This window comes from Grammomys surdaster, unplaced genomic scaffold (assembly GCF_004785775.1).
Source record: "Grammomys surdaster isolate TR1022 unplaced genomic scaffold, NIH_TR_1.0 61, whole genome shotgun sequence".
Lineage (NCBI taxonomy): Eukaryota > Metazoa > Chordata > Mammalia > Rodentia > Muridae > Grammomys > Grammomys surdaster.
Window position 1 is genome coordinate 18,355,792 of NW_021604563.1, and position 12,468 is coordinate 18,368,259.

At 35.5% G+C, this 12,468-nt stretch overlaps 1 protein-coding gene across 1 annotated transcript in view; it reads right to left on the minus strand.

Annotated features, from left to right (window-relative positions):
- The window catches only part of Cylc1 (cylicin 1), a 34,693-nt gene extending 24,259 nt beyond the window's left edge, over positions 1–10,434 (minus strand). Inside the window, exon 1 of the mRNA XM_028777031.1 lies at positions 10,378–10,434. Coding sequence (XP_028632864.1) covers positions 10,378–10,394 — 17 coding nt within the window. The 5' untranslated portion in view covers positions 10,395–10,434. The remainder of the gene's footprint in view (positions 1–10,377) is intronic.
- Positions 10,435–12,468: the final 2,034 nt, after the last annotated feature.

Consider the following 12,468-nt stretch of genomic DNA (forward strand, 5'->3'; position numbering starts at 1 on the left):
ATACAAATAACAAAGGGGCTGAGATAGAACTCAGAAAAATAACATCCTTCACAGTAGACACAAATAATGTTGGTATAACTCTAACCAAGCTAGTGAAAGACCTGTGTGATCAAAAATTCAAGTCTTTGAGGAAGGACATTGAGGAAGATATCAAAAGAACAAGATATCTACCATACTCATAGATCCAAAAGATCAACATAATAAAAATGACCATCTTGGCTATAGAATGGGACTTCCATTCTTCTAATGCCTTTCCTCCAGCCTCGTCAGACCCCTGAACCATTATAGGTAAACTTCCCTCCCCTCATCCATCTTCCCTGTTCTCTGAGCCCTTCTGGCCAAGCCAAGCTGCCTTGAGCAGCCTGCTATCTCAGGGGGACTCTCACTCTCTGGCCACCTCTCCTTCACCTCCATAAGACTCCTGAACCATTTTTAGGTAAGCTTAAAAATGTGATTAAATAAAATTTCATTTCAATAAAAATAAAGTGAACTTAGATCCACTATCATTCTGAATAGACAAAAACATCAAGATTTCCCAGGAAGATCATGAAGATGACACAGACATCTCTCTCCATTTACATTCATAGTAATGATTCAAGTTTTTGCTAGAGAAGACAAGAAAAAGGAAGCAAAGTGATACAAATATGAAATGAAGAAACCAAAACATTATCTGTGCTTACTATGATGTTATCTCATACATAAAAACTCTAGAGTCTCTGCCAGAAATCTCTTAGAACAGATCAACATACACCACAAAATGGTAGGATAGACAAACAGCCATACAACATCAGCACCCTTCCTATGTACCACAGATAAGCACACGGAAGAAGAAGGAAGAGAAATAATCACATCCACAGTAAAGTCAAAACATATTATGATACACTTACCAAGGAAATTAAAAATCTTTACAATGAAAACTTTAAAATGTATGAAATTAAAGAGGAAAGTTATAAACAAAACAAAAAAGTTTCCATCAAATTTGATCAGAGAAAATGGTGTAAAAATGGCCATCTTACTAAAATCAATCTTCAAATCTAATGTAATCTCACTGAAAAATTACAGGGCCATTCTTCTTATAGAGAAAAGTACTATCTCAAATTTATATGAAAGGTCTAAAACTATAGCCCAAAATAATTTTTGATAAAAGAGAACATAATAGAATATAATACCACCATACCTGATTTCAAGCTATATTATAGAGTTATTACAGTAAAAGCAGCATGGTACTGGCACAATAACAGTCACATAGATCAAGGACAAAAATAGGGGATTCAGACATATAAGTCCAAGAAAATACAACCACCTGATATTTGAAAAAGATGCTCAAAATACTCATTGCAGAAAACACAGTCTTTTTAAAAAATGGTTTTGGGGAAACTCGATGTCCATATATAGAAGACTAAAATATGATCTTTATATTTTGGCAATAAAAATTCAAACTTAAATCAACCAAAACTTTTAATGTAAGACTTAAAGATCTGTCATTTCTAGAGGAAAAGAATGGAGTACACTTTGACATATACATATAGGCAACAACTTTATGAATAATATTCTGTTCATGCATTGAAGAAGAACAACAGTAAAAAATAGCACATCATGAAACTAAGTACTTCTACATAGTAAAGGAAACTGTCATCTGAGCATAGAAGCTGTGGACTATGAATCCTCATATTCTGAAGGAGTTATCTTACCAGTGGCATTAGTTTCTGGACTCTTGGCAGATGATGTATCCTACTCACAACCTCCTGAGGGAATTTTACTTCATCATATGCAAAATTAGCAATAACCTTCCCAGAAGGAGACAACAGACAAGATAATACTGATATTCCCTTAGGATCTCCAATAGTCATCTCTAGACCAATAACCAGACTTAAGAGTAAGCACACTTCTAGAAGGCAGATAGAACATTTTGTCACCTTTGGGGCACTCCCAGTTGCCTTGAGAAGTCTGCTATTCCACAGTTGACCTCCATTCTCCTGCTACCTCTCCATCTACCTTTATTAGATCTGCAGACCATGAACCATATAAACCTGCTGTTCCTGAGCAATACAGACTTGCTGGAACCATATAGACACAGATACCCATCAGAGGCCTGCCACACCAGTACCATTGAGGTTCATCCTACTCCAAATACCTACTACAAGAGGAGCATCCAGGGACCAAAGTCATCCAGATGGCTAAAGGCCCTCAAAAAATACAATCAACAAAAGTTGGGGCTATATGGTATCTTCAGAGCACAGCTACCCTAATACAGGAAGCTCAAGATATCCTAACACAACCAAACCACAGCAAAATGACCTTGAACACAAACTTATAAACATGATAGAGGCCTTTCAAGAGAAAATGAATAAATCCCTTAAAGAAATACAGGAAAACACAATCAGATTTTAAAAGAGAAACAAATAAATCCCTTGAAGAATACAGGAAAACACAATTAAATAGGTGAAGAAAAAATAAAAACAAAAAAATAAAAATTACAAAGACCTGAAAATGAATTTTGAACCAATAAAGAAAACACAAATTGAGGGAATGCCAGAGATGGAAAACCTAGGGAAGAGAACAGGAACAACTGATGCAAGCATCACCTACAGAATAAGGAGATCGAACAGACAATCTCAGGTGTAGAAAATATAATAGAAGAAATTGATAAATCAGTTAAATAGAATGTTAAACTTAAAAAATTTATGACACAAAAATTCCAGAAAATCTGGGATACCATCAAAAGATCTAACCTAAGAATAATAGGAATAGAAGAAGGTTAAGAGTATCAGTTCCAAGGACCAGAAAATATTTTCAATGAAATCATAGAAGAAAAGTTTCACAACCTAAAGAGATACCTTTAAACACACAAGAAGCTTACAAAATAACAGTCATACTGGACCAGAAAAGACAATCCTCCCACCACATAAGAATCAAAACACAAAATCTATAGAACAAAGAATATTAAAGGTGGCAAAAGGAAAAGGCCAAGTAACATACAAAGGCAGGCCTATCAGAATTACACCCAACTTCCAAATAAAGACTCTAAAAGCTAGAAGGGCCTAGACTGATGATATCTTGTAAACTTTAAAAATCAACAGGTGCCAACCTAGATTACTTTACCTACCAAAACTTTTACTTAACATAGATGGAGAAAACAAGATATTTTAAGACAAACTCAAATTCAAACAATATCTATTCACAAATCCAGTCCTACAGAAAATACTAGAAGGAAAATGCCAACCCAAGGAAGACAATTACATCCAAGAAACACAAGAAATGAGTGACTCCATACCAGCAAAAAAGGGAAAGACACATGAACACACACACACACACACACACACACACCACCACCACCACCACTACCACCAGTACCACCACCAATATAAAAATAGCAGGCATTACAGTCAATGGTTATTAATATCTCTCAACATCAATGGACTCAATTACCCCAAAAAGACACAGGCTAAGAGAATGGATGTGAAAACAGGATCCATCATTCCTCTGCATACAAGAAACACACTTTAGCAATAAAGATAAACATTACCTTTGAGTAAAGGACTGGAAAGATGTTTTCCAAGTGAGCAGACCCAGGAAAAATGCTTGACTAGCCATCCTAATATCTAATAAAATAGACATTCAACCAAAATTAATTTTAAAAGACAGGGAAGGACACTTCATACTCCTCAAAGAGAAAATCTACCAAGATGATATCTCAATTCTGAACAACTATGCCCCAAACACAAGGGGCATCACACTTGTAAAAGAAACATTGCTAAAGCTTAAATTGCACAATGAACTCTACACATTAATAGTGGGATGGAAACAACTCAGATGTCCCTCAACAGAAGAATGGATACAGAAAATGTAGTACATTTGCACAATGGAATACTACTCAGCTATTAAAAACAATGACTTCATGAATTTTGTAGGCAAATGAATGGAACTAGAAAATGTCATTCTGAGTGAGGTAACCCAGACACAAAATAACACACATGGTATGTACTCACTGACAAGTGGGTATTAGCCCTAAAGTTCAGAATACCCATGATACAGTCCTCAAATCATATGTAGCTTAAGAAGAAGGAAGACCAAAATGTAGATGCTTCCATCCTACGTTGAAAGGGGGAACAAAATAATCATAGGAGGTAGAGGGAGGGAGGGACCTGAGAAGGAAAGAGGAGGGGGAGGAAATAAAAGGAGCAGAAGCAGGTATCTGAAGAAACAGGAGAGAAGTACAGAGGGTCAGGAAATCGAATAAAAATATGTATCAGTGGGGGAAGACAAACTGGAGGTAGCCACTAGAAAGTCCCAGATGTTAGGGAATCAAGAGGCTCCGAGGATCTAACGGGAATGACTTTAGCCGAAATATGCAACAAAGGGGAGATACAACCTTTAGAGGCCATATCCAGAGGTTAGGCAAGGTCCCTGGTTGAGGAAGGGCACCACCCCGGTAGGGGGCCACTCACCCATCTCAAAAATTTTAACCCAGAATTGCTCCTGTCTAAAGGAAATACAAGGACAGAGAGAGGAGCAGAGACTGAAGGAAAGGCCACCTCGAGACTATCCCACCTAGGGATCTTTCCCAGATACAACCACCAAACCCAGACACTATTGCTGATGCCAAGAAATGCTTGCTGACAGGAGCCTGATACAGCTGTCTCCTAAGAGGATTTCCCAGAGCCTAACCAATACAGATGCAGATACTGACAGCCTGACACAGGACTGAGCCTGTGGACCCCAATGGAGGAACTAAGGGGAGGACTTAAGGAACTGAAGGGAATTGCAGCCCTAGAGGAAGAACAATATCAACTAATCAGACCACCCAGAGCTCGAGGAATTAAACCACCAACCAAAGACTGTACATGGAAGGATCCCTGGCTCCAGATACATATATAGCAGAGGATGGCCTTATCTGACATCAATGGGAGGGGAGGCCCTTAGTCCTGTGGGGGTTTGATGCCCCAGCATAGGGGGGATGTTAGAGTGGTGAGGTGGGAGTCGGTGAGTGGGTGAAGGAACACTCTCATAGAGGCAAAGGGGAGGAGCAGAGGGCAGATGGGATGGGGGCAGTTGTGGAGGGGTAACTGGGAAGTGAGATATAATTTGAAATGTAAACAAATAAAATCATTAAAAAATTAGTGGGAGACTTGATCACCCCACTCTCACCAATTGAAAGTTTATCCAGACAAAAACTAAACAGAGAAATAATTAAACAAATAGACATTATGAACCAAATGGACCTAGTGAACATCTATAAAATATTTGACTCATATACAAAATAAAAATAAAAAGAAAAAATGTGCCTCAAGGATTCCTCTCCAAAGTGGACTTTAGAGTAAGTCACAAAGCAAGCCTAAAACAGATACCAGAAAATTGAAATAATAGCTTGTATTTTATCAGACTACTCTTGATTAAAGCTGGACTTCAACAACAACAGAAACACTGGAATACCTACACACTCATGGAAATTGACCTACTTTCTATTCAATGATCTCTGGGTCATGGAAGAAATAAAAAAGAAATTAAAGACTTTCTAGAATTTAATGAAAATAAAGGTGCAACATACCTAAACCTATGGGACACAATGAAAGCAGTGCTAAGAGAACTAAGTGACCCCATAAAGAAATGAAAAAGTTCTCATATTGCCAATTTAAAACTACACCTGAAAGCTCTAGAAAAAGAAGAAGCAAGCACACCAAAAAAGGAGCTTAAGGCAAGAAATAATCAAAATGAGGGATGAAATCAATCAGTTAGAAACAAAGAAAACAATACAAAGAATCATCAAAACCAAGAGTTGGTTCTTTGAGGAAATCAAGAAGATAAATAAAACCTTATCCAAATTAACCAAGAGTCAGACAGACGGTATCCAAATACATAAAATCAGCAATCAAAAGGGAGATGTAACAACTGGCTCTGAGGAAATTCAAAGAATCATTAGTTTTCACTTCAAAAACTTGTACTCCACAAAATTGGAAAATCTTAATGAAATGGATAACTTTCTAGATGAATATCACTTACCAAGTTAAGTCCAGATCAGGTAAAGTATTTAAACAGACCCATATCTCCTAAAGAAATAGAAACAATTATTAAAAGTCTCCCAATAAAAAAAAAAGCCAGGTCCAGATGGTTTATTGCAGAATTCTATCAGATTATCAAAAAAGAGCTAACTCTTCAAGCTATTCCACAAAATAGAAACAGAAGGAACATTGCCAAATGCATTCTATGAGACCACAGTCACCCTGATACCTAAACTATACAGTGACACAACAAGGAAAGAATTCTTTTATGAATATTGATGAAAAATACTCAAGTCACATGATTATTGCATTAGACACTGAAAAAACTTTTGATAAAATTCAAATCTCCTTCATGTTAAAAATATTAGAGAAATCAGGGATACAGGAAACATACCTAAACATAATCAAAGCAATATATAGCAAGCCAATACATCAAACTAAATGGAGAGAAACATAAAGCAATTCCACTAAAATAAGGGACAAGACAAGGTTTTTCAATTTCTTCCAAACTATTAAACATAGTACTTGACATTCTAGCCAGAGCAATAAGACAACTAAAGAAGATCAAAGTGATACATATTAGAAAGGGAGAAACCAAGGTATCACTATCTACAGATGATATGATAGTATACATAAGTGAACTCAAAAATACTACCAGAGAATTCCTACAGTAGATAAATACCTTCAGCAATATGACTGGATACAAAATTAACTCAAAGAAATCATGAGCCCTCCTTTATACAAATGATAAATGGGTTGAGAAAGAAATTAAGGAAACAACACCCTCTAAAATAGCCATAAATAATATGAAATATCTTGGTGTAACTCTAACTAAGCAAGTGAAAGATCTGTATGCCAAGAACTTCAAGTCCCTAAAGAAAGAAATTGAAGAAGATATCAGAATATGACATGATCTCCCTTGCTCATGGATAGGTAGGATTAACATACTGAAAATGGCCATCTTACCAAAAGCAATATACAGATTCAGTGCAATCCCTATCAAAGTTCTAACACAACTTTTTATAGACCTTGAAAGAGTAATTCTCAACTTCATATGGAAAACAAAAGTCCCCAGGATAGCAAAAACAATCCTGAACAATAAAAGAACTTCAGGAGGAATCACCATCTCAGGCTTCAACTGTACTATAAAGCAGTAGTGATTTTAAAAAATTGGTACAGAAACAGACAGGTTGGTCAATGAAATCAAATCAAAGATGCAGAAATAATCCCATATATTTATAGACACGATTTTTGATAGAGAAACCGAAGCCATACAATGACAAAATGAAAGCATCTTCAAGAAATGGCACAGGACTTCCTGGATGTTTACATGTAGAAGAATGAAAATAGATGTGTACTTATCACCCTACACAAAACTCAAATCCAGGTGACTCAAGGATCTCAGTATAAAACCAGAAACACTAAATGGGCAGCACAAGCCAAATGATTTTTATGGTAGCATGACTTGTGTGGACTTTTGTTCTGGCCAATCAGTCATGGTATTTCTAGGCATGAAATAGATAAGCTTACTGCAGTTGTTGTTTGATCTGCATAAGTAGAAAATTTTTCAAAAAAATGAAAGAAATGTTACATTGGATTATGGATAGAGGGGCTCTTGGCCCATAAACCAATTTCCAGACTTGAGCCAGTTAGCAGAACTACAACCCCTTGAATGAAGTGATGGCCAGGTTCCCCTGAGAAAGGACCTCTTGATAAAATGCCTAAGATTGTTACTGTTAGCCTTTTTCCAGTCCTTCCTCAGCATGACCTAAGGCCTTTTACAAGGTTAACTGAACCAAAGGAAAGGAAATCTTTTGAGGTCTGTTGGATATTGATTCTGAATTGACAAAGATTCTGGAAGACCCTAAGAAATATTATGGCCCTCCAGTTAAAGTAGGGGTTTATGCAGGTCAGGTGAGTTTTGGCTGAAGTCTGACTTACAGTGTGTCCAGTGGATACCAGAATTCATACTGTGGTTATTTCCCCAGTTTCAGAATGTATAATTGGAATATATGTGCTAAGAAGTTGGCAGAAATTCCACATTGATTTCCCAACTTGTGAACTAAGGACTATTACAGTTCAAAATGCTAAAAGAATGTCATTAGAATTGCCTATGCTAGGGAAAATAGTGAACCAAAATCAGTATCTCATCCATGAAGGAACTGCAGAAATTAGCACTACAGTCAAGGACTTGAAAGATGCATAGGTGGTAGTTTCCACCACATCTCCTTTTAACTCTCCTCTCTGCTCCATGCAGAAAACAGATGGATCATGGAGAATGACAGTTGATTATTGCAAACTTAATCAAGTAGTGACTCCAATAGCAGCTGCTGCACTGGATGTGGTGTCTTAAGAGCAAATGAACATATTTTCTGGTACATGGTATGCAACTATTGATCTACTAAATGCTCTTTTCTTGGTACCTGTTCACGTGAGCAGGAGGATTTGTTGATAAAACATATACAGATTAGAGGATGAGAAATAAATGAAACTAAAATTCCAGGGAATTTTAGTGAAATTTCACCTCAGTGAAATTTCTAAGAGTCCATTGGTATAGGGCATGCAGAGATAATCATTCTAAGGTTTACTTATTGAACCTGGCCCCTCACACTACCGAGGAAGAAGGAAAAGGCTTATAAAGCCTATTTGAATTCTTGAGATAGCACATTCCTCAGTTCAGTGTGTTACTTTGGCCCATACACCAAGTGACTCAAAGTTGCTAGCTTTTAGTGTGGCCTGGACAGGAGAAGGCTTGTCAACAGATTCAGGCTATTGTGTAAGCTGCTCTACCATTTGGACCATATGGTCCTGAAGATGCAAGTATTTGATGTATCAGTGGCAGAGAGGGGTTGCTGTTTAGAACCATTGGCAGGCACTTATAGGTAAATCTCAGAGGAGATTGTTGGGATTTTTGATCAAGTCATCACCATCATCTACAGACACCTATTTCTCTATTGAGAGATGGCTCTTGGCCTGCTAGTGGGCCTTAATAAAAACAATAAGCCATCAAATTATCATGCAAGTTGAACTGCCTATCATGAGTTTGGTATTATTTGACCAATCGAGCTATAAAGTAGATCATAAACATTGGCAATTATTATCAAATGGAAGTGGTATATATATGATCAGGTCAAGCAGGTCCAAATGCCCAAATGCCTATGGTTTCCACTCCTGTTACAATGCCTTTTGCTCCCAGTCGCCTATTTATAGGCTCTTGAGCTTTGTACTATGATCTGTTGACTGAAGAAGGAAGACTAGAGACTGAGTTTTTTCTTTTTCATGCAATGTGTGCACCACTCACAAGTGTAGAGCTGCAGCTTTATAGCCCCTTTCTTGGACAATCCTGAAACAAGCCTGTGAAGGAAACTCTTCACAGTGGGCAATATACTTGGTTGTCCATTTTACTTAGAAGGACAAAAGGCCAGGTGTTTACTGACTCGAGCTACAGCCAATTGTTTGGCTGAATGGTCAGGGAATTTGAAAGAACATAATTAGAAAACTGGTGAGAAAAACATTTGGGGAAAAAGTATGTAGATAGATCTCTTTGAATGAGCAAAGGATGTAAGATACTTGTGTTCTGTGTAAATGCTCATCACAAGGTAACTTCAGCCAGGCAGTATTGGCAAACGCCTTTAATTCCAAAGTTTGGTAGGCAGGTAATTGTGTTAGTCTAATGGCTATTATAATATATTTTCCATTTTCCTTATCAAAATGGTTTAACTTTATTCAAATGAACATAAATAGATAATAGTTGGCAGCTCCAGTTCAATACAGTCCATATTATCTTAATTTTGAAATTATATTCGTGATAGTCTTTGTGATAAAATTGACTATTAAACCAACACTGAAAGATACAGCTAGTAAAATGACTGAAAGCTCTGTTGTCAACCTTACATATTTTTAACACAATAGACCTTTCAAAAAGAAAAACCACTATACAGTAATTCTATCAAACATAATATGAAGTCTCTGTATTGGGACAATTGGAACAAAACACAAAAATTTTGTATTGACGAAATTTTCCTACTCATACAATTTAGCTTATTGGTTGTTAACAATAAAATAGTATTATGTTATATTTAGGCTTATATCTTAACTCACACAGACATTCTTTCCATTCTGAAAGAAACAAGAGATAGTTATAAGAAATCTAGACTCAAAGAGACATTGTCATTTATAAATTTTTCAAAAGAAGCTGAATTGGCTATAATTAAAAGGAAAGTACTCAAGGCAAGATGGGAAATTTTTTTCTTTGTTTAAGCACAAATACAAACATTATCCTATAAAAATGTCCAGGGAATAATGATACTTTACACACAACTGTGTAAGGACATGTTAATCATTATGAATACTAAGAAGTATTATAAAGAGGGCTTACAGTTTTGAAAGAGACATTTCCTTTGCCTATCTTCTGCCAGGACTTCAGCATTTGTATGCTCAAACTGATAATGTTGAGTCATGACATCATAAAGAGACTCAGCTACAAAAATTTAAAGGGAAAGCACACACTATGTTTTCTACCCTATATTAATACATCCAAATTTTACTATAAAACTATGTATGTGCTTACATATTTCAAAAACTATTAAGTGAGAGACTTAGCCATTCATTAGTTGATTCTACTTTGTTGTTGGAAAAATAACTAATTATTTTATGACAAGTTAATCAACACTAATTTTTAGTGGACATGTGTGGCCATATATGTGAGTGTCATTTAAAGATAAGATGCAAAGAATATAATAGAATAATAGAATATAAAATTTCTCTTAAAAAGATCAACTATAATCAACAGTGTTTATTTCAAATTCAGTCTCTGGTCTTTGAAAATATTTTCTATGTTTATAGGAATAGTTTTCCAAAAAGATGGAATTTTGTTTATTCTTGCACATTTTTAATTCCAAAAGGTAAAATGTCGATTAAATTGATAGTAATAATACAACTCTACACTCTGAAAACAAATGTTGCTTTTCAGAAAATTGTGTAAAATTATCAGCTGTTAATTAGTAGAGCAGCTATAAATGTGAAGTTTGCCTTGTAGAAACAAAAACTCTTAGGATAGTTCAATGATATACACAGGAAAACTGTCTTTTTATCTAGTATCATCTTACTTCTTATGAAATTCAGTACATTTTATGAACTTCAAATATGTATTAACAAAAATTAACATAGTAACACACACATTTAGTTAACTCATAGATTTCTAATCAATTTCTAGAAATCAATAAATCCTCATCCATCCATCCATGTATGTACGTATGTATGTATGTATGTATGTATGTATGTATGTATTTATTTCACTTAGTTTCCCAAAAGCTTCCTTGTCAGCATCCTAAAACCATGCTCGGATCTGATCTCTTCTTCAGAGAGGAAATGGTTCAAAAAACCCTTTTATTTTGGAAAAATCCTGAAATTATTTATAATGAAGAATTTTAAGTAGAAGTAGACTTGGTTTCTAACATAATTGATGTAATACAAACCATCTTTAATATATATCATATATGTTCCAATGACTGTTGCCTCCTGTTTATTCAGAAGTAAATCTTTTCTTGGATATATCTAATTATGTGTTTAAATGATATAATTGTTATTGCTATGGAGAATTTTCATCATTTTTGCATAATTTTAAGCATTTGGTTGACCTACCATTCAAACATATTTGTGAGATACATTAAGATAACTTTTTATCTTTGTATATTGTGTGGTCAAACCAGAGTAATTCACATTTCCATTTCTCAAACATTTATTATTTTTATGTGGTAGTAGTAAAGAAGCTCCTCTCCTCTCGCAATTTTAGAATACATAGGGAAGTTTTATAGAATGCTTCTCCTACCATAAAATATTGCAGCAGAACTAATTTCTCCTATCTAGTTGCATCTTTTAGTTATTCTCCAACCTTATTCTGTTTCTAAGAGCCTCTAACAGCCATGATTTACCACTTACTTCTAGAAAGTAATCATTTTTGCTTATACTAATGAGTTAGTACATACAGCATTCATATTTCTGTACTCATATTATTGCACTTAACATACTCTAAATGTAATAACTCTTCAAGTGACATGATTTCATTTTATGTAAGGAAAACATTCTAATACTCATCTAACAACAAATGCTTTGTGTGATATTACATCCTAGATACTGTAATAAGCATGTGAGTGAAATTATTTCTTTGGTAGTAATTTTATTTCTTTTGACATGATGAAATAATATGATTGTTGAACCATGCTGTACATTTATTTCTGACTTTTTGTTTCTTTTTTCTTTCTCTAAATAAAATTACTTTATTTACATTTCAAATGTTGCCTCTTTTCCCAGTCACCCCTCCTAGAGTTCTTCTCCCCTTCTCTCCTCCCTTTTGCCTCTGAAAGAGTGCTCCCCTATCCAACCCCTCAGGTATCCACCCATCCACACCTCACTACACACACACACCTCCCCCCCCATCATCACCTTTCTCTGGGTATCAAATCTATAC